This window comes from Podarcis liolepis (genome assembly GCF_965112155.1).
Source record: "Podarcis liolepis genome assembly, chromosome: 5".
Lineage (NCBI taxonomy): Eukaryota > Metazoa > Chordata > Lepidosauria > Squamata > Lacertidae > Podarcis > Podarcis liolepis.
In genome coordinates this window covers 31,741,409-31,763,171 of record NC_139556.1, presented here as the reverse complement: position 1 = coordinate 31,763,171, position 21,763 = coordinate 31,741,409, and the positions used below count along the sequence as shown (strand labels likewise).

Genomic DNA, 21,763 nt, shown 5'->3' with positions numbered 1-21,763 from the left:
AGATCATGTCCTAGAAGGCTTTCTAGCAGGAAGATAGACTTCTCTGCATGTTTCCTGTCATCTACTTTAATCCACTGAAATGGGTTTCTGTTCTGTTCTGACAGGAAGGGAATGTGTAAGAAGAGAAAAGAACAGGTTCTGAGGGCTGCTTTGAACATTATTTTGTTCATAGGAGCACTGTGACTTCAGTTACATCAGCAGTGAGTAATCTTATTACTGGTGTCAGGTGGAATTATAACTCTCCTAATATATTCTTCAGAAGGTATTTACACGTCCTGAATAAAAATATACCACCTACATTCCCTTGTCACCAGTGGTGTTTGGTTATCTGTGAATGATACGGGCTATAGAACAGAGGTTGAATTTATTTTATATCTTAAAAGTGTTCTATTTCTAGTTAACACTGCAGTCCATAGAATACATTCAGACCACAATATACTTTCAATAATCGATCAGCAACCGCTATGTGCTGTACCCTGTGGAGATGTGCTAACTAGATAGGCACAGGGCTGATTCTTACCATCCTTGTGCGGGGATTGTAACATCTGATTATTTCATGAGGAAGCACTTGCCTGAAAATACCATATTATGTTGGTCTGCATCATCAGAGAGCCAGTGTGGTGTAGTGGTTAAGAGCGATGGACTTGTAATCTGGTGAACCAGGTTCACATCTCTGCTCCTCCACATGCAGCTGCTGGGTGACATTGGGCCAGTCACACTTCTTTGAAGTCTCTCAGCCTCACTCACCTCACAGAGTGTTTGTTGTGGGGAAGGAAGGGAAAGGAGATTGTTAGTCACTTTGAGACTCCTTACGGGATATCAAATCCAAACGCTTCAGTGTTGGTAATTTCCAAGCCTTCTCTGTGGCATGGTAAATTATGCTGTTTTCACACGGAATTGGTTTTGGACAAACAGTTAATCCGTTATCATCATTATTATTATCACCTGCAGATCTCAGAGTGGGTTACAACAATTTAAAATTCAGTATTAAAAACAGTTAAAACAAATTACAGCCACAGGAGTAAGGCGATTGTAATTAAGAAAATGAGGTGATCCTTGCACAGGAGTTGTGCTACATCAAAAAGGACCATAATGTTGGCCTAAGAGAGATAATAAAAGCATTTCCAATTCCCCATTCAAAATAAATGGGTGACTACATGATGCACTGGACTACAACAGCACTTTCCACAATGGTGATCCCTCTGCAGTAAGAAACCATTAGATTTACAAATGGAGATGTAAAAATTAGAATTTGTAACGGATGCAATTGGATGTTGTAGATCAGGGATGTCCAACAGGTCAATTGCGATCTACCGGTCGATCACGGGGTGTCCCTGATTGATCCTGGTCGATCGTGGGACCCTGATCGCCCCCCAAACTCAACAACTTTGGTTCATCCCCCCCCCCAAAAAAGCTCAACAACTGCCAGATTTTTAATAGTGGGAATAGATCGCAATCTCTGGGAAGCTGGACAGCGCTGTTGTAGATCAGACACAATGTGAGACTCAAGATATGGAATAACCAGAACAGGAAAATTTGAGATTTTACATTTTTAAATGACACTACTAGTCAAACGGGACGCAGGTGGCGCTGTGGGTAAAACCTCAGTGCCTAGGACTTGCCGATCGCATGGTCGGCGGTTCAAATCCCCACGGTGGGGTGAGCTCCCGTCATTCGGTCCCAGCTCCTGCCCACCTAGCAGTTCGAAAGCACCCCCAAGTGCAAGTAGATAAATAGGTACCGCTTTATAGCGGGAAGGTAACGGCGTTCCTGTGTGCTGCGCGACCCGGAAGTGTCTTCGGACAGCGCTGGCTCCCGGCCTCTTAAGCGAGATGAGCACGCAACCCCAGAGTCGGACATGACTGGCCCGTACGGGCAGGGGTACCTTTACCTTTACTAGCCAAACATTTCACTATTATGTCCTGTGGCAAGATTTAGAATCTTGGTGGTCCAGATATTATTTTATTCTCTGGATAAAAAAACATTCTATCATTCCTATTATGGGAACAAATGAACCTTTTGCCACAGGTAGAAAATAAATGCAGGGTTCTTGATCTTTTTGAAGTAATTTTGAATTATTGCAAGTATTAAACTATATAATTATAAAGCGAGCCAGTAGCTCTCATTGATTCTCAGACATATTTTATTTTTTAAATGATGAATTATTCACAAAGCATTGGATGCAATTAGTATTTTGCTTAGTTAAAAAAATTAAAAAACATTGAACACCCAAATTTCACAAGGGCTCTTGCCCAGGAGCCTTGTACTCTTCTGCACATTAGCAAGTGGTTTATGTTGTCTCTTTAGATGGCAGCCATTCTTGTATCTTAAATATATTTGTTAATCAGAATAATTTCATTAGTGTGTGTTTTTAACATCTCAAATGCATCTAAATTGTACATAAACCTGAAATATGCACTTTGAAAATCTGTCATATACAGACCACATAGAAGTCCAGATGTGATCTGAACTTCAAGAAATAACATCAAGGCTCTGTAGAAATTCAGAACTCCTCTTAATAGAAGTTTTTTTAAAAAATGATTCGTTTCTTAGCAGATTTGGCATTTAATTTGACTGCTCTAGCAAATAAATATTGTCTGCTACCAACTACAGTTGATAGAGATGGATAGATGCATGCCTATGTAGCAATCATATCTGGTTTTGAACAAAAGTACTCTCCTTTTTTCTCTTACTCAGAACTGATAATGTACAGTATTTACAAATATTTTTGTTCATATATACTGTACACTTAATTGCTTCAAGATGAGTTCAAAACTTTTTATTTTAAATCAACATGCACATGGAAAATCACTATAACCCTCTTAGATCAAATTAAGGAAGAGGTAAGCCACTGATAAGGAATTCTTGGTTATTTTCCAAATCTATCTTACTTTACAAACAATTACTGAAGCAGAGTACTGTTTGGGGATCATGCAGGTTGGCAAATTAGTTAATAGCATTTTAAAACAGTTCTACTTTTCTTCTTGGTTCAAAAACCTGTTTTTAGTTATCTTTATCTTGAGCACCAAATCCATTTACTAAAGATTGTATAATTTAGTTTATTTTCTTTCTGTGGCTTAGGTGCCACTCATATACCTAAATGAAACTTCTCCAACTCAATAAAAGAAGTAAGAGGTTCTTTAGAAACACTCAAGCCATAGCTTAACTAGATTCACCAACAAACAAACAAAAAAAATCTCTTTTGCATCTGCATTGGCTAAAGTACTTTCATTAGAGCTTTTGCTGGTAATACTGTGTTGTGATTTGTTGTCAGTTTACTGAAGTTAGTAGAAAACATAGCATTATTTGTCTTTAAAAATTAAATATTGTGAATTATAGAACCAGGGGCACAAGTACCATCTCCCTGTGTTATTTGTTGATTAGTTTGGAGCAGGGGTCAAAAACCTTTGTGTCTGGATTTTCACTTTTTGAAATATGGAAAACCTACATTCCGTTAAATTATCCTATTTTATGCATTTATTATTGAGATGTGTTATTTGCCCTATCATGTAGAAAGCACCCCCACCAGCCAGTTTTCCAATTAAATTTCTTGCCTTCTGGTGCTTTTCTCTTGCCAGTGTTTCAGACCAATTATTTACCTCCTGAGACATGGGTTTTTGAAGTGGAACCCTTTGTCCAGAGAAGGGGAGTGACTTGTGGAAAGGAAGTTCCTGTGTAAAAGTGGCAGGGAAAGGATTAAGCACTGCTCCCTCCAATTCACTACTGCAAAGTCCTTCCTTCTGAGGGTGCTTTGCAACACTGACAAGACTGGGGGTCTAATCTTATATCTGAATGCAATATAATGTGGCATTTGACTCTTAGACCCTGACAGATTTCCAGGGGTGATTTTATTTTCCAACAAAGCCCCCATAAATAATCAGTCAAGTATCTGTACTTTCACTAACTATGGCACAGATTTATAGAAAGAGTTGTTTAAGTAGACCGCTGAAGACTTTTTCTTACGGCAGTATATACTGAATTTAATAGGGTTTTCTCAGTAAGTGTTTAATATTAGTCTCATTTCAGATGTCCTTAAAACTAAAAAAAAGAAAAAAGAAAAAAAGGATTCCCATCTCTACTTTGCACATACAATATTATCTTTCTCTAGCTTTCTGGTTTACAAAAGAAGTGGAAGAGAACTTGGGAAAGACAGGAACAGATGACACATCTGTTATGTACTAAAGTTCTCACCCTGGGCCAGCAGGGGGATACTGTAGATAGTTCAGGTCCACATATGCAAATAAGGGATCAAAAGTGACGTTCAGTGATTGGATAGTTACAGAAAATGGTTACTGTTGCGTTCTAGTGGAGCTCTATATAAGCAGGCTGGCTGAACCCTTCAGTTCAGTTCTGTTCTGGCCTGTGAATAAACAAGAGCTGTTTGAAGAATCGCTGTGTCGCCTGATATGTTCACCCACAACTTAACAACATCTGAGCTTAAAGGAATTTGAAATACCAAGATGCACAAAAATTAAACCTTGCAATCCAAGATCCAGTTGAATTTTCAGAATTAAAACCCTGGTGCATAGCTTTGAATGTTAAGTTTCAGAGCTGCTTCATACAATCGCCAAATAAGGAGGTAGAATTCTGGACTGTGCCTCAGACTACAGCAGTGTGTGTGTGTGTGTGTGTGTGTGTGTGTGTTTCATATTTCTGAATATTTTCCCATGGTAAAAGCAAATCAAATCCTGGTTGCACTAGTTTCTTACATGTAGGCAGCTGCAGTGGTTCAGTCCAGAGTTCTTCAATCTTGGTAAGAAACTAGTATAGACCATACAATTAGCAATTGAGTGAATGCCTTTTGAAAAATAAATTGCAGGTGCAGACCATGATGTGACCTTTAGCAGTGCTTTAACCCTTTCCTCTGATGTGGGTAGGGGTCCTGGGTCTGTTTATTTCCATTGTAGATGGAATTTCCTATTGGAGTGAATGTGAGCTTCTCCTAATGCACATAACAGTTGTGTGAGGCCTGGTCCACATTAGGACAACAGTGTTGGGAGAAAGAGAATTAAAGATCTCTTGTCCCAATGCCAAAGTGAATTTTGAAGCATTTGAAAAATTTTGGTTTTGATTTCAAATGCTTGAATTGGAATTAAGGCAAATTGTCCTCTTTCTGTTTGTTTTGCTTTTAGGCAGGAATTGAAACAACAATAGTTTAAATGCTGAGAAATAATAAGACAATTAGTACCTAGAAAATGCTGTAAATACCACATTCATTTAGTCCAAATCTGTGAAACAGATCTTAAAAGCTTTGGGTTGGTAAAATATCTGCTTGAATAAATCAAATATGGGAGGAGTAGATGTGTTAATATTCAAAGGAGCTGTAATTCTTAAACATTGAGGAAACTGATATATGAATGCAGGCTGTGTCTTTTAGGCCTGTCTTTGGGATAATAGATGGGGAAATATGTTGAAAGAAACTCTCATCAAATCTCTGTCTTACCTGTTAGCTCATGGTTTTGGTGCCGTGTGAAGTTGCATAGGTCTTCCTACTTTACTGTAGCATAACTCTGGCAAAGCATAATAAAGCAAATGCTAATTAGCTTCACACTTTTAAAATTGCATTAAAATTGCCATGGTGTTTATGCTCTTTGAATTTTACTTAGATCTATTAAGGGTTAAAGAGGATGCTGTATGTAGCAATGTGAAAGTTAAATAAATGTAATTATTTACTTATGCAAGTAGGCTGTTCATCATTATACAGGTATGTTCTCTGCAAACACTCCCCCCCCCCAAGAAGGTGCCATCTGAAGCTGAAAAAGGACCTGTACTGGCTGCTTTTCTTGACAAGTGCTGATGCTATAAAGTATACAGGTGTTCTTCCTCTGTATGGATTTTGCAGTACCAAGAGCGATTTATAGGTCCAGAGTGCAGCTGTTGAAAGTCATTTATTCTTGGTTCTCATATTAAATCTATCATATACAAATGCATTAACATTCAGTACAGAACTCAAGGGCTTAAGATAGTTTTTTCCTTCTTCATGGTCTTGCAGCCTGTAAATATTCTCTGGTTACACAAAACACATTTTTGACTGTCATTTATTATTAAGTTCATATTTAAAGAGGGGCTCCATCTTTTTATGATTTCCCCTTACTAAATATTTGAGGCTTTTTTCATTTAATGCTATGATTTATATATATTTGTTTTAAAAGCCTCCTGTCAACGTTAGGGAAAATTGGAAGCCTAATAAGCATGTTTGAATAAATTCTTTTGCATTAGTTTTACTGTATGTCACTTTAAAACGTGTTCAGGTTTCATTAATGTATTATCTTAACATATGCCAGGCTGACTTTGGAAGATCAGTTTTAGTGTTCATTAGTGTGATTTGAATCTATTGCTTAACAAACTGTATTTTTAAAGAAACATTCCCTTATACTAGCATGAACAAGAAACAGAGCCCAGGGTAGTTCCCTGTAGGAAACAGAAACAGGTGTGGTTTTCAGTAACTGGGATCCCTGGCATCACTGAGCAGGCTTAGCGACCATCTCAATGTCGTCCATCATTTCTCTCATAATGTGAATAAATTCCATTCTCTCTGCTGTTGGGGGGTTGTGAATGCACTGTCATTCCTGATTCTGTGTTGGCCCAGCTTTACTAGCAGAGATCCTGAAGTGGGTGCAGAATGCCCCTGTGCACAAACTCCACATTGCCTAGGCAGGCACATTATGTGACCCATGAGAGCAGCAAAATAACCAGACTGTACAACTGTGATGGGATAAAATCAGGCCAAATCTTTATTGACAGCAACAGGCAGGGCAAGAGCTAGCATGGCATTGGGTCCTAGGATCAGTTCATCATTCCACAAGCCCCATGTTGATGGAATGGATCCGCTGGGTTTGGATCGCTCCAAACCTGTACGACGGGAGTTGGCCAGTGTTGAACCTTGCCGTGGTGCCCATTTTGCTGCTTTATTTTATAGAGAAGTACACAGGATTATGCTTTTAGGAAGATATAGTGCAGATAAAACTTGATAAGAAGAATGGAGAATAGAAACACCTGTTTCTAAAATTGGCAATTGCTAATAAACAAGTGGACAGCCTGTGGCTCCTGACTCATTTTCTGTGTCTGACACAATCTGAAAGTACCCCATTCTTCCATCTCATCAGATTTATGTTCCTTTCTATTTTATTTCCTGGCTTTTAAAAGCCCCCTCTCCTTTCTATGTAGTTTTAGAACAACTGGAAGGGTCAGCATTTTATTTTATTTCCCCCTTTCTCCTAGTTGTATGACTCGGGGCGGGGGAGTCATTTATGTATGAAAATGTATATAGCATGCTAAAGTTAGAAAAGGAAATACTTTCATTTGCTTTCCAGAATAGTGGGTACATTGTCTGCTGAACTAAACAATGCTCTGTATACTTACTTGAGAGCAACCCCACAAAACTCAGTAGGGCTTAGTTCTAAACAGACAAGCATATGATTTGGATTTCTAATCTGAGGTACATATGTGAAAATTGAAGCAAGGGAACATTTATTCCAGAGCAATTGGAGTGCTTTTGTCCCTGACTCTGCCCATCATTGGTTCTGGCTCACCCGCTGCTTGCATGCACCCACTAACAGATTTCCCAGAGGATTGATAGGAAAAGGTTGCCCACCCCTGCTGCAAATATAATATGGAAGACTGTTTCCACAATGGGCTTAGTGAGTTCTAGGAGCTCGGCCCAACTCCCTTGTCTCAGATTACCTCAATAGGAATTGCTGCCTAGTAGGTGATAGTGTAAGGACAATATCAGGGAAGACGAAATAAATGCTAGATTCAGCCTAGCATCATATGGACATAATGCCATCTGTACTCCTTGTATTCGTTTGAGTTTGATTTCATTGAGAGACTATTTTGAAATAATATTTGAGAGCCTCTTGTAACTATATAGTGGAATTTAAGTATTTTAAATAAAATAATCGGGGTGGGTGGGGTGAAATCTATTCTGTATGTGTTGTGTGTCTCTACAACCCTGACAGTTTCACATGAATCTAGACCAAGTATTAAGAACAGCTCACTGGAATCAAACTGCATCCAAGACCAGGAAAGATTATATACCTGAAGAGTCTGAGCTAATTTATTGCAGAATGGATCCACAAACTGGTGAAGGTATTGGTGAAGGACAAATCCAAATGACACTAATCCCATAAGAGGCTACTAATTGGATTTCTTAAAAATATTAAACTAAAAGTATCTGAGAACAAGTCAAAACACATACACCAACTGAAATTGGTGCACAATGCATATGAAAAAAGCTGAAGTTACAACAGATAATACATTCTTTTCTCTGATTTCAGAACAAGTAGATATGTACATGCCTGTGGGTGGCAACTGGTGTGTGCATAAGAAATTGAAAAATTCAGAAGTGTAATACTTCACGAACTGAAGCATGGAACTTCAGTGGCCAGCTGAATTTCTAAATGGTGCTGAGAACTCATGTAGAACAAAATGAGAATGAAATGTTGTGGTAGTGAAGCTCAAAATCATCTTAAAGTTTTAAAAAGTTAATACTGTTATGTGGAATAATTGGGTTTTATTATCTGTTTTTGAAAATGTGTATCCTAATGTGTTTGCTAACCTGTCTGTGATTTTTCTCCAGGAAAGGTGTTTGTTGTACATCTGGGGATAGGTGTCTGTTTTTTGGGGGGAGTGGGGTAGTATTATGAGTCTGTGAACCCCTCCATTGTAGGCTCAGGTTGTATATATGTGTAAATAAACCATATATCATAAAGACACCACTGTTTCTGCTGTGCCTCATTTCCAAAAGGAAACACAAACTATGGGTAAGTGCCTGGAACCCCTCGAATCTCGCTTGAGGACTGTGGTGGCGTGCAACGGTATTCAGGTTCTTGGATAGATATAAAATCCATTTTCCACTATCTACTATCTCAGCACCCCTTTGATGGTGTATTTGGAAACACACATTAGGTTAAGCTCATATGATACTTCCTGGTGAATAATGTATCTGTGGAGCAATAATATGATGCAGAATGGCAATTATATGCCACACTGGCTACAAACTTTCCCTAGCTAGATGCTTATTTAAAAAGACGGATTAATTTACCTCTTTTACCAAGGAACAAGTAAGATATTGGTATTTTTTTTTTAAAGGGTTCTAGTAAATACCAACAATCCAGCCAGCAAAGCCATCTCCTTTAATATAATTCTTAGCATGATTGCTGATAACTTGAGAGGTGGATCATGACGAAAACAGAAAGGATGTGCAGAGGTTCCTAGGCTTCAGCAACTTCTACAGGAAGTTCATAAAGAACTTCGCTCACTTGACAGCGCCCATAATGGATTGTCTTAGTAGCAAAAAGAAGTTCGCGTGGACAGAGGATGCGCAGCAATCCTTTGAAAAACTGAAGAAGGTGTTCGCCTCGGAAGAGCAGCTCCTGCACGTGGATCCGGAGAAGCCCATGAGACTGGAGACGGACGTGTCCGACCGCGCAATTGGAGCGGTCCTTTTGCAGCCCGGGGCCAAGCAGAACTGGAGGCTGTGTGTCTTTTTCTCTAGGAAGCTGAGCAAGTTGGAGCAAAACTACATGGTGTATGACCGAGAACTGCTTGTGATCTATGCGGCATTTCGGCAATGGAGACATCTATTGATAGGGGCGCGGCACAAGATCCAGGTCCGAACTGACCACAAGAACTTGGAATACTGGTGGACCGCGCAAGCACTCAACCAGAGACAGATCAGATGGTCCCAGGAGTTCGCCAAATTTTTCATTGAGATCCGATACGTGCCGGGAGAGGAAAACATAAGGGCAGATGCTCTCTCCCGGAAATCGGAGTACATGGAAGGAGAGGGGCCACCAGAGACCAGGCACGTGTTCCCTGAGGACCGGTGTGTGTGTGTGGGAGCATTGGTTGGGAAACGAGAACTGGCAGGGCTCACCAGAGACGATGAATTTGCTCAGACAAAAATCAGGGAACTCAGGGACGGAAAGGAAGTCAATGGAGGGTTTGAGGAAAAGGAAGGGCTACTGTACTATAAGGGGGCGCTGTATGTACCAGGGGAGACTCTGAGGGGGAAGGTACTTAGACAACTCCATCACAACCCAACAGCTGGGCACTTTGGGCAGCACAAGACCATGCTACTTGTCACCAGGCAGTTCTGGTGGCCAAAGGTGAGGGAAGACGTACGAGAATATGTACGAGGGTGCGACCGATGCCAGAGGGCAAAGGGGGAAAGGGCTGCTCCCACGGGGCTACTGGAACCCTTACCTACACCGGAAAAGCCCTGGGAGGTGGTGTCCATTGATTTTATGACATATCTGCCCAAGTCAAGGGGAAAGACAGCGGTCATGGTAGTGGTCGATCTGCTGACTAAAATGTGCCATTTCGTAGCTTGCTCACATGCAGCCACAGCAGAGGAGACAGCCAGGCTGTTTGTGGATCACATTTTTAGACTGCATGGGGCTCCATTGAGGGTAATCTCGGATCGCGGGAAACAATTTACTTCCCGGTTCTGGCAGAGACTCATGAGCTTGCTACAGGTCGAGGTGAGCTTCTCGACGGCGAGGCACCCAGAAACCAACGGACAAGCCGAAAGAGCGAACGGTATACTCCAGCAGTACTTACGCTGCTATGTCAGCGAGAGACAGAACGATTGGGTAGAGAAATTGGCTTTGGCTGAATTTGCATACAATAACGCTGAACACGTGTCCACGGGAATGAGCCCATTCATGGCCAATTACGGGTGTCACCCCAGGGCCTTCCCGGGGCGGGGGGAGGAAGGATGGAGTGTACCTGCGGCTGAGCAATTTGTGGAGGAAATGGAGGCCTTACACCAGCAACTCAGGCTGAACTTGGAGCGGGCCAAGGAAGTTTACAAGAGGCAGGCGGACAAGCACCGTCGGGAAGGGGAGGCCATACGGGTGGGAGACAGGGTGTGGTTGTCATCCCAAGGGTTGCCCCTAAAGGGAGGGTGCAAGAAGTTGCAGCCTAGGCGGCTGGGGCCTTTTGAGGTAATACAGCAGGTTAACCCAGTGGCATTTAAACTCAAGTTGCCTGACAGCATGAAGATACATCCGGTGTTCCATAGGTCCCTACTTTCACCTTACAGGGAGGAGCAGGAATTCCCGGGACGGGAGGGAGGGGTTACCACCCACCCGTGGGTAGAGGAGAGGGAACACTGTAACGAAGCCACGGAAATACTCGATTCAAGGTGGCGAGGTCGCCAGGTAGAGTTCTTGGTAGCCTGGGAGGGGGAACCTAGGTCTGAAAACACTTGGGTCTCTGCTGAATCAATCACTGATGGATATCTGGTGGAAGAATTTCACGGTTTGTTTCCGGATAAGCCCAAACGATTAGCTAGATTCTGGGAGAAAGAATTTGGACCCACAGACGACGAAGGGGACTTTGTGGGTTTTCCTGCCTCCGAAGAGGAGGGAGGGGAGGTGTCCGAGGGAGAAGGATCAGACTGGGAGGTTCAACCAGTGGGAAGAAGTCCGAGCGGATGGGAGGCTGGGTTTGAATCCTCAGAAGATGATGACAGTTCCTTCAGGGGATTCCCCGCATCGTCGACCGAGGAGAGAGAGGAGGTTGTATCGGAAAATCGCGCCAGGGGTGGGGTGGGGGGTTCTGAGGAGGAGGTGGATGTCAGGGAACTGCCATCAGTGCCGTAGGGAGAGAGCAAAATCCAAAGGGATTCCAGAGAGCGTCCCGGGAGTGGGAGAGGCAGCCCATCTTCTGGGGAAGAGAATCAGCGTAGCACCAGTGGAGAAGGGGGGCAGATGGGGGAAGCGGCGAGGCAGTCCCATGACTCCTTGCTGGGGACCAGCGGGGAGAGTAGAGGTCCTCCGCTGCCTACGCCCTCCTTGCGCAGAAGGCTTTCGTGCAGAGAGAATAGGAGGAGACTAGGCGTCAAAAGAGCTTCTTTGCTGGAAGAAGTTTAAGAAACGCCCACCGACGGATTCTGCCAGCAATTGAGACAGCCACGGGAGAGTGGCTGTCCGGACAGAAAAGGTTCACTCAGGCAACCCAGCCAGGTGTTTGCACCGGCTTACGCACGAGCAACCCCTAGAACCATTACAATAGGTTACATGTTTCTTGATTGTACTTCAAGCTGTTTGTAGATCGCATGCTGGAAAAGTATTGCTTTCCAGTACTGCCACATCTGGTATCCTCTTCCAAGACCTGCCACATTGATTCTAATCTGATATGGCCCCAAATGAGCACCATCACAAAGTGTCATTCCTATAAATTAGTTTTCATTCAACCTGGTTTTTATGTGTAATCTGAATTCACTGGACTTGCAGACTTCACACAGGTGGAAGATACGAAACAATATTTTCATTTTAAGGGATTGTTTCTGTTCATACAGCCATTAATGGAGAACTCTAGCCTATCCCCCCCTCTTTTTAGCAGACAGATACTGATCTATCTAGCTACCCATTGTTTATAACAGCAGTGTCTTTCAAGTGCATCAAATAGGCTCTTTCCCAGACCTACCTGGAGATGCAAGGCAACGGGTCTGGGGCGATTTGCATGCAAAACAAATGCTTTACCATTGAGCTACAGCCCTTCCAGGACTGTTTTTATTCATACTCCCTGCAACAAATTCTCAAAATGTGAATTACATGAAAATTATACAGTTGTGTGTGGGGAAATAGGAAAAAGCTGCAAGGAAAAATATTAATGGATCTTGAGGCATGTGCAAGTATAATTAACCTTCATACCGTTGTTAGACAGTAATTAAGCTGCATTTATTAGGGATTTTATGGCAGAGGATAGAAATGGTGCACAAAAATCTAAACGATAATAATATTTTTTTAAAAAATAAAAGACAACCCCCACTTTTCCTGCCCTTTTGCTATATTTGTAAAATGTGGCTGAATAGGAATTGAGTTGCAAAGTAGAAATAAGCTCAGGGAATTTATTTTCTTTGTGTTACTAGAAAAATAAACATGCTGCTTTTTTGAGCTTTTTATCTAAGACGAGATGCCAGCATGCTCTAGTTCATAATTAAAAATCCCAGGATGTTTTGTGCAGCTACAAGTGCTAACCTTGGGTGCTTTTTTCTCCAGGAATCTTCTTAAAATTATATTTTATTGTTCTCTGTTTAGAATGTGTTATATAGCGGTAGCCAACGTTTTGCTCCTTAAAACTGTTGGTTCTTTCTTTTCTGTTTCCTTGCTCACTCTATTTTTTCTAGTTTTGATTATTGTACATCTTGTACTCTTGGTACTATAGTATCTTGAACTATTTCTGCCAGTGCTTCAGGTTCAAATCTCACCTCAGCCGTGAACCTATTAGGTTGGATTAAATGAACCTCACTATTTGCAAGATGAGGTCAACAAACTGACCTACTTAGGGTACTGAGATCAATCAGGATCAGGTTCATGAATAGCTAGGAATCCTAGAGAATGGGTATGATGATTCTCCATTGTGCTTAAACTGAGCAGCTGGCGCTAGCAATCTGGTCAGCACAGTAGTCTGGATTAATAGGTTTGTGAAGGACTTTGAACACTCAAAAAGTGCTATAAATAATTCTGTTCTTTACATAGTGACAAGTACTTCCAGTGAAAATTAATATATTTCCTTGACTGGGCAGAATATAGCATTGGATTGTGTTGCATTGTTTGCATACTCATTAACCCATATGCATTACCTGAAACATGCCGAACGTTCATGAAAATGCTTCTGTTGTGCTTATGATTGTTCTTTGAAGCCATGACCTGTAGCTTCTGATTATATTCCTACTGTTTCTGTTTATTGCATTTTTAAAAAATAAACAAACACTTTATGGTGTTACATTTGATGTGGTATCCAAATACATACTATTGGAAACTAAAATTATAACTTCTCATCGTGGACAAACAAATTCATTGTTCCTCCTCCTCCTAAGCATTTAGTGTTTTGAGTTGCTATTAAAAAAGAGTCTCCTGTCTGTTGCTGAGCTGATACAGTATATTCTTCAATGACGTGGTTGAATCAGGATATGGGGCCTGTGTGCAACACTAATTTAACCACAGTTAAAACATTGCCATTTCTTAAGACAATTCAAAATAAATTATTGTCCTGTTTGGGCTGTCTCCAGGCTCACAAGGGAAGTGGAACAGAACAGTGGCACCTACTGGCAGTAGAGTGTAAGGGAAAGTAAGGTAGAGTCATATGCAGTGAAATTAGGTCAAGTAAGACAAAGTCATGTCTAGTAAGGTCAGATCAAGGCAGATCCTGTAGGGTCTGGCTTCAACAGGTCAGAAGCAGCACCTTTGACAGAGCATTGTGATAGCATGTTCTCTCACAAGGAAGGCTGTTGCTTCAGCAAGGTGGACAAGCCTGAGACCTTCGTCAGATCTGCCTGTGCTTTTAAAGGGCTGTTGTCTTGTTCTGCAGCTTTTGGCTCCTACAGCATAGGGGTTAGAGAGGGCTGCTGTGGGGGTGAACTCTGATTGTCAGATACTGCATGCAAGCAATAGGAGGTGGCTATTTTTCGCTCTGCCATGCCCTACTTGGGAAATCCTGGTGGGCAGCTAGCTGGAGAAAATATTCAGGCTACATGATCCAGAAAGGCAGTTCATGTGTTCTTAAGGGCAGTGAACAATTACTGTGGACTGAACTATTCCAGGCACTCTGAAAAACAAACAAACACAAAAATATTTCTTTCCTCCTGAGCTAGAATTAATTTCTTTCCATTTCATCCTAGGCATGTTATAAATGAGCAGCAAAACGTGCTGCTGGAGAATACACAGTTAATAAATCTTTATTGAATTTTTCTCTTTCTTTCTTTCTTTCTTTAGTGGATACAGAACAAATTGAAATAATGTGTTGCTACACTGCTTGCCAGTATTTAAGTTGAAATAATAATAGTAATAATCCCCATATGTATGATTTTCCTGACAGGATTTAAAATCCAACAATCAACGCGATGACATTGCAGCAGCACGTGCTTCTCTGAAGGAAAATTCATCTCTTCTCCATTCAATTTGCTCTGCTTGTTTGGAACATTCAGACATTTCATCTCTTGCAGCCAGCAAGGACTCTGTTTGTAATGAAATACAGAATGCTCTTGATGTCATTTCCAATGCTTCTCAAGGAATTGGAAATCAAAAGGTTCAGTCGACATCACAGTCTGCTACTCTTGGAAGTGCCCTTGATGAATTTGAGGTAGGTGAATGTGTAGCACTGTAGCACACTCTGTAAAATGGCCTAATTTATTTTAAATGATGTTCTTGTGGAAAGCAGCATACCAGAAAACCAAATCTTACTGACCTATGTGTGATCAGTTTCATAGCAGTTCTCAGACACGCTTCCAGCCTGGCTGATTTGTTTTGGTGAGTGATTGTGACCTGTGACCTAGGGATCAGGTGTAAACATGGTATCTCCTAAAGCAGGGGATAGCCAATGTGGACCATCTGCCTCAAGGAATGGTGGGACTTGTAGTCCACAACATCTGGTGGGTATCACAATAGGTACCCCAGTACTATAGCATTGAGAGAGCCCATTGACTAATTTTACAAATGACAAATACCTCCACAGGGCTCCATGAAAACAGCAATAAATTGACAATTAAACATCAAGACAATCAACTACCCAATTAAATCCCAATCTTTAAAACTAAAAGCAACAAAAGGTGACATAAAGGCAACAGATAGCTATCTCAAAAATTCACAGTAGCAAGTTCGTCTCACACCTTCTTACTATTTAACAATAATTTCTCCAAAAATGCTCTGAATAATAAAAGTTTTCATATATATTTTCCCTCAAATGTGAAAATGAAGCTACGCTACTGGGCTTTCTTGGGCAAAGGGGTCTACAAGGAAGGTTCCACTGTTTGAAAGACTTTACTCTTGCCCACATCAGTATGAGCTCAGAAAGAGATGGGATTTGGAGGAGGGAGCTTTTTGGTGACCCATTTTAGAGCATGGAGGCATGTTCAAATAGGAGGAGGCAATTCTTGGGCCATTCTAGATCAAGATAATTTAGGCCTTTAAAGATCAAAACTAATATTTTGAATTGTGCGTCAGAACAAATTGGAGCCAATATAGTTCTTTCTGCATGGGTATTATAGTCTCCCATCAACCAGCTCCAGCCAATTAATAAGCTGCTGCATTTTGAACCATCTGAAATATATGTTTATGGGACAATACATGATCATTTTTGCACAACGCAAGTTAAAATATACTAAATATATTAAAATATGCTTCTCACATATTGTGGAGGGAGGGAATCTACTTCTAGCAACAGGTCACTATCCTTAATGGTGTGCCTTGTTTGAGGGAGAGGTGTTCAAGGAGTTGGGGGGCTGCCTCTGTGTATAAGCAGAGCACCCATATATACATTTTTTAATCCTGGGCTTAGATTATATTGTTAAATGTCTTCTTGTTCATAGACTTTTTCTATATTTCTTTAACCCAAGTAGTGCAAATGGTACCTTGGGCTGAGTGAGTTAGATAAAGCAAAATTTATTGAGTATCTAACCTTTTACGAATGTTTGAGAATTAAATTGTTTCATTTTTCTTTATTTATGGGGAAATGGCATTGGATAAGAACCTGAAACAACCTTTGCTCTATCTTCTGCATTATAAATAAAGTACAATGAAATAAATGGATGTAGTAAACAGTCTGTTGGGAGCCAATCTCATTAAACGTTTATAGTCTGGAAATATTTGAAAGAGCTTACTCAACAAGTACTGTCTGGAAGCTTTCTTAATATCATTCATATACAGTATGGGAAGTTAGGATTTATACTTGGGCAAAAGCTGAAGTGAGTCTGAATACTTCCCAAAGCTTTAGGCTTACAATACATTCTAACAATACTATATAGTTGTGACTGTAATAAAAAGTATAATACTAAATGTGTAATAACTGAAACTTAGGGCCCCCATTAGATGGTCAGTTACTGTACTATATTCCAGCTAGCTGTATAAGAGGGAGACTTCAACAGGTCTAGAAATGCTTGCAATGTGTTGATTTAGTCAGCCTTCTTAGGGAAGCATGACTATACCACAGCTCTTCCTACCATAATTTTAAAAAGTTGAGCATGTTCTTGGGAATCATAGCTGTTTTGTATGTCCATAGCCCTATTCAAATGACATACGTGGAGATATCAATCTGTGGACCAGGAGGTAAGATGAGATAATTCATTGGCCTGAGCCAAGAAGACTACTTCTGTGATGAAGACCCTGATAACTTGAAAACCTTGTGGCACCTCCTAGCTTCAGAAGTGCCCCAGTTACCTCCAGCATCTCTTGAGAAATAGCATCATAGCCATCTGAAGCAGAGGGAAAGGAATGACAGATAGACAGTTCTTTCTCGATCCCCTGTACAAAGGACCTGGACATACGCTTCCTGATTCACCTGTTGCAGCTTCTTTGTCTGTGAAATCAGATAAGGTGGTTCTAATGGGGGCAGAACAAAGATACTTGTAGGACCTAAAGGAGTGTGTGGCCATCTCCCACTACCCCAGGATTTGGCCTCTGTTGTGTCACTTTCCCAGCCCCACAGGAACAAATGGTGCCATTAATTCCTGGGGGTGTGGGGGAAGAGATGCTGCAGTGGCAAAAATTGGAGGCAGTGTGAGGGAGAAACCCCCTAGTTATCCTCAGTGGTTGGTTCTCCCCCCCCCCCCCGGCCACCTTCAATTTTCCCTGCAAGGGTTTTTCCACCCCCAAAGCAAGCTAATGGAGTTAAGTCAGTTCATTAAATTGCATTTGGGTTTTTTGGGGGGGAGGGATTTGTGAGTGCTGGAGTGACCCTTAAGGTGGGCTCTGTAGAGTCCTCACTCCTTGCAAGCTAATGGAGCAGAGCCACTCCGTTAGCTTCTCCATTAGGGAGAAAAACCTTGCTGGGGTCCAATATGGCAATCCTTCTCCAGCTTAGACTTCAGTCAAAAGTGGCGAGGAATTCAGGGGCTTAAAAAAAGCTAATCTTTTCTTTGAGGAGGATGTTAAGGAGGCCCCCTCCAATTTCTTTTTTGAGAGAGAGTTTTGTTGATGTCTCTAATCTGAAGTGAAACCAAGTTAGAGTGGCGCTGTTATGAGTATTTCAGATGATGTATAAAACTGGAAACTTGGTGGAAAAGTCTGTAGCTAAGCATTCCATTTAAATCTAATATCTTCTTACCACACCATTAATTCTACAGGAGCAAAACGCATGAAGCACTCAGGCAGGACAGATTAAAAAATCTGTTTGATCAGATCTGTCTACTGCAAATGCTCACTCATTTGTATTGATTTCGTTACTGCTCCTTTTAAACTCATCAATGCAAGTTGCCCAGCATATATCAGATTTCTGTTGGTAAGCTCAATTGGATAATAAGATGACTCTTTATCTTCAGGCTTCCTCCACCCTCAGTTCTTTTTTTTAATGAAGGAAACATAGAGATTTGACAGAAGTTGTAGTAAGAATTAAAACACCATATCATGAATCAAACATCACTTTCTTGTGTTGAAATTATGGATGCCCAGGTGAACTAATATAAAATGAATTTATGTACCTAAGATGATCACCACTGCAGCATTTGGTTATACTGCATATAATTATTATTATTTTTAAGTAAGTTGAGAATTTTGAATATTTTTAAAAAAACAATGGGGCGTCTACTTTTACTCACAGTAGACCCACAGAAATTAATTGACCTAATTTAGTCATGTTCATTAATTTCACTGGGCCTAGTTTTTTTAAAAAAGTTAGTTGAATACCACCCATTTTCTCTGTTCTCCTTCACTTTGTCAGTATGGTTTTTAATGGATTGCCTAGCTATACCAAAATTATCAATCCCTCCGATTGGAACATTAGAATTGCAAGTGAAGGGACTCAGACTGCAAATCACAGATCAACAATTATGGTTGAAGGATGGGCCTTGGCAGTACCTCTAATAGGAATGCTTTCTCTTTGCATTCACAATCCAGAGTAAGGAAGCAGGGCATAAGCAGATGATGTAGACCAATTCCTTGAAAAATAATAGCAACATATATACTGAAATCTAAAGTTGGGACAGCCTGCAAAATCTTATCCACAAACTCTGTACATTAGAGTGGGCAAGTGTAATTATTTAATAATTTGTTAACAGAGCTTAATGATTTGATGTACCTTGTAGCAGTGTCTTAGTTATAGTAGTCTTGAGATTTTGCTAGCTTAAGGTATTTGATGGAAATAAGAGGGCACAAGAAGGGCCTGCTCATTTCAGCTTTTTAGCTTTATCTTCCTACACCATTTTAGCTGCTGGTTGTTTCAGATGACAGTCATTTTGAATAAAACTTTAACACAAGCCTCTCGGTACATATTTGCTGAGAGCAGTTTCTTAAGTCTAGGTTTTTTTTTTTTAGAAAAAGATTTGACCCATGCTGATGTTTCTCAAACTTTTGAAATGCTGAAATCTTCTAACGTTACTCTTAATTCTTTTGCCTCTCAACCCACTGACAGCCATCTCTTTAGAAGATAAATGCACTCTTCTCATAGATTTGGCTTCATTGATGCTGATGTTTGGTCAGAATCCACTAAGGAACAACTATGTGGAAGGTGACCCATTTGATCACATCAAAATGGAAAGTTAGATTATATGAAAAAAGTCAGAGTTTACCGTATTTTTCGCCCCATAAGACGCACCGGCCCATAAGACGCACCTAGATTTTTTTGGGGGGAAATAAAGGGAAAAAAAATTATTTCCCCCCCAGGTGCGCTGCGCTACACCAGGAGCTTGGGGCGTGCGGAGCTCAGCGCGCCCCAAGCTTCCGTGTGCCGGCAAGGTCTCCACTAGCGTGGGAGAGCCGGGCGCCTCTCCCAGGGCTAGCGGACCCCTGCGCTAATCCAGAAGCTTGGGGCAAGCTGAGGTCAGCGCGCCCCAAGCTTCTGCGTGCCGGCAAGCAGTCCGCTAGCCCTGGGAGAGCCGCGGGGCTCTCCCAGGGCTAGCGGATCACTGCGCTACACCAGGAGCTTGGGGCGTGCTGAGCTCAGCGCGCCCCAAGCTTCTAGGTGCGCGCAAGCAGTCCGCTGCCGCCCCAAGCCTCGCGCACCCGGTGGGACCTCCTGCCGGGCGCGCGAGGCTTGCAGGCATTCGCCCCATAAGACGCACCCCGATTTCCCCTTCATTTTTGGAGGGGAAAAAGTGCGTCTTATGGGGCGAAAAATACGGTAAATATAGCTTTCTCTGTCTCCATAAAGTTACCGTTGGTCCTAGGAGGCCGTCATCTTCTTGTGTGGACAGGGGAGTGGATGGGCAGCTGGTACCACCCACCTCTGGCCACACTGGACATTCCAGGTGGGGTGGGCCTCACTCACAAGGCTAACCAGGTGCAGGAGCTGGCCCGGCATTTTGAAATTTAGTTTGTTCATTCAGACATTTCTACAAATGTGTTTGTTTTCATTATAGTACATAGTTCCTCAAAATACTCCACACAACCCCAAATTAAGCTTTCGTTGCCGCAGTTCCTTAATTTTCCTCTCTGAAAGAAGTCACAGAAAAAGATATTTCTTGGTTAATTAAATACTGCTAATTTTCATGAATTCGTATTGTAGTTAGAAAAAGACTCCCAGAAGAGTTCTCTCTCATGTGCGATTTCCCTTTGCAATCAGGCAGACTCACCCTGCTGTGAGAAGAGGGTGCTGCAAAAAAGAATAAGAAAGAAAGAAATGTAATAGTTTGATGAATTTCTAATGTCTGTTGCCATTATCGTGAATTAGGAAAGTGATTTGCTTAAATTAGATATTATGAAATTGATATTGCTTTTGGATAAACAAAGCAACATTATTCCATTTTCAGAAAAGGGAATTTCATACACACAGAGAGAATCTTGATGTATTCATTCAAAATTTTCTAGTTAAACAAACCTCACTTTACAGAATGCACAATCCATTTCATTAACTTTTTTCTTCAAACACTTAACCCTCAAATCCCAAGCAGTAGATCACCAGCATTTATTTGCATATGTCTTGCCTTATTGAGAGGGCTCAGGATAACTTATGCATGGTATAGTGGCAGGAGAACTCCTGAATTTCCCGTTTAAAGATGCCCCACTTGCAGCAAGAGCAACAACATTTATCGGAAGAAAATGGAGGGGTCAGATGCATGCAGAAGCTGAAATGATATTTATTGTTGCTACTACTGCTTTTTATTATTGATGATATCTGTAACGTTTTTATTGAAATTGTTTTAATGTATTTTAGTTCTGTCTTTACATACTACTTTGAGATTTACTTGTAATGGTGAGCAGTATAAAAATATATTAAAAATAGATAACTATACTAATTTATAAAACTACTTTTGCAAGTTAGCATCCATGGAAAAGTATTTCTGAGGCCAGTTTCTTTATCTGCCCCATGATCAAACTATGAAGAGGAATTTCACATCAGAGTTTGTCATTTGATAAAAGGAACAGGGCTAGGAATCCATCATCATCTTTGAGGCCAATTTATTTTACTTTATTTTATGTATTTAGTGCACCATCAACTATAAGTTCTCAGGGCAGTTTTCAAACATAAAATTAACATAAGGCAGGGGGTTTCAACCAGTGTGCCATGCCCTCTTGCATCTCTGCCTCCCAAAGGCTTGCACAAGCGTTTGCTGTAGCAGCCCTGGCTACAAGATCCTCAGGCTGCTTCCCAGGTCCCTGTGGGCCAGTGTGAGGAGGCACCTCTCTTTGGGGTAGGGGGAGCAGCTTGGAGACCAGGGTGGCAGCAGTGGCTGCTTGGAGGACTCACAAGGAAAAGGGAGGAGAGGAGGCTGAGGGAACACTCCACAAGGGAGGGTGTTCAAAAGGTGAGAGGCTGCCAGCTCTGCAGGCAAGGGGTGACATAACTGGGCTCTTGAGCCCCACAGGGATGCCACCGAAAGAAT

The 21,763-nt window shown here is 41.4% G+C and overlaps 1 protein-coding gene across 13 annotated transcripts in view; it reads left to right on the top strand.

The window, feature by feature from the left end:
* Nucleotides 1–21,763, top strand: part of CTNNA3 (catenin alpha 3) — a 541,298-nt gene that overhangs the window by 80,821 nt on the left and 438,714 nt on the right. For all 13 annotated transcript variants that reach the window (XR_014525905.1, XR_014525906.1, XR_014525907.1 and 10 more), the window contains one exon: nt 14,830–15,093. Coding sequence is in view for 10 of the 13 variants with exons in the window: in XM_083502498.1 (XP_083358624.1) it covers nt 14,830–15,093 (264 nt within the window). In the remaining 3 variants the exon portion in view is untranslated. The remainder of the gene's footprint in view (nt 1–14,829; nt 15,094–21,763) is intronic.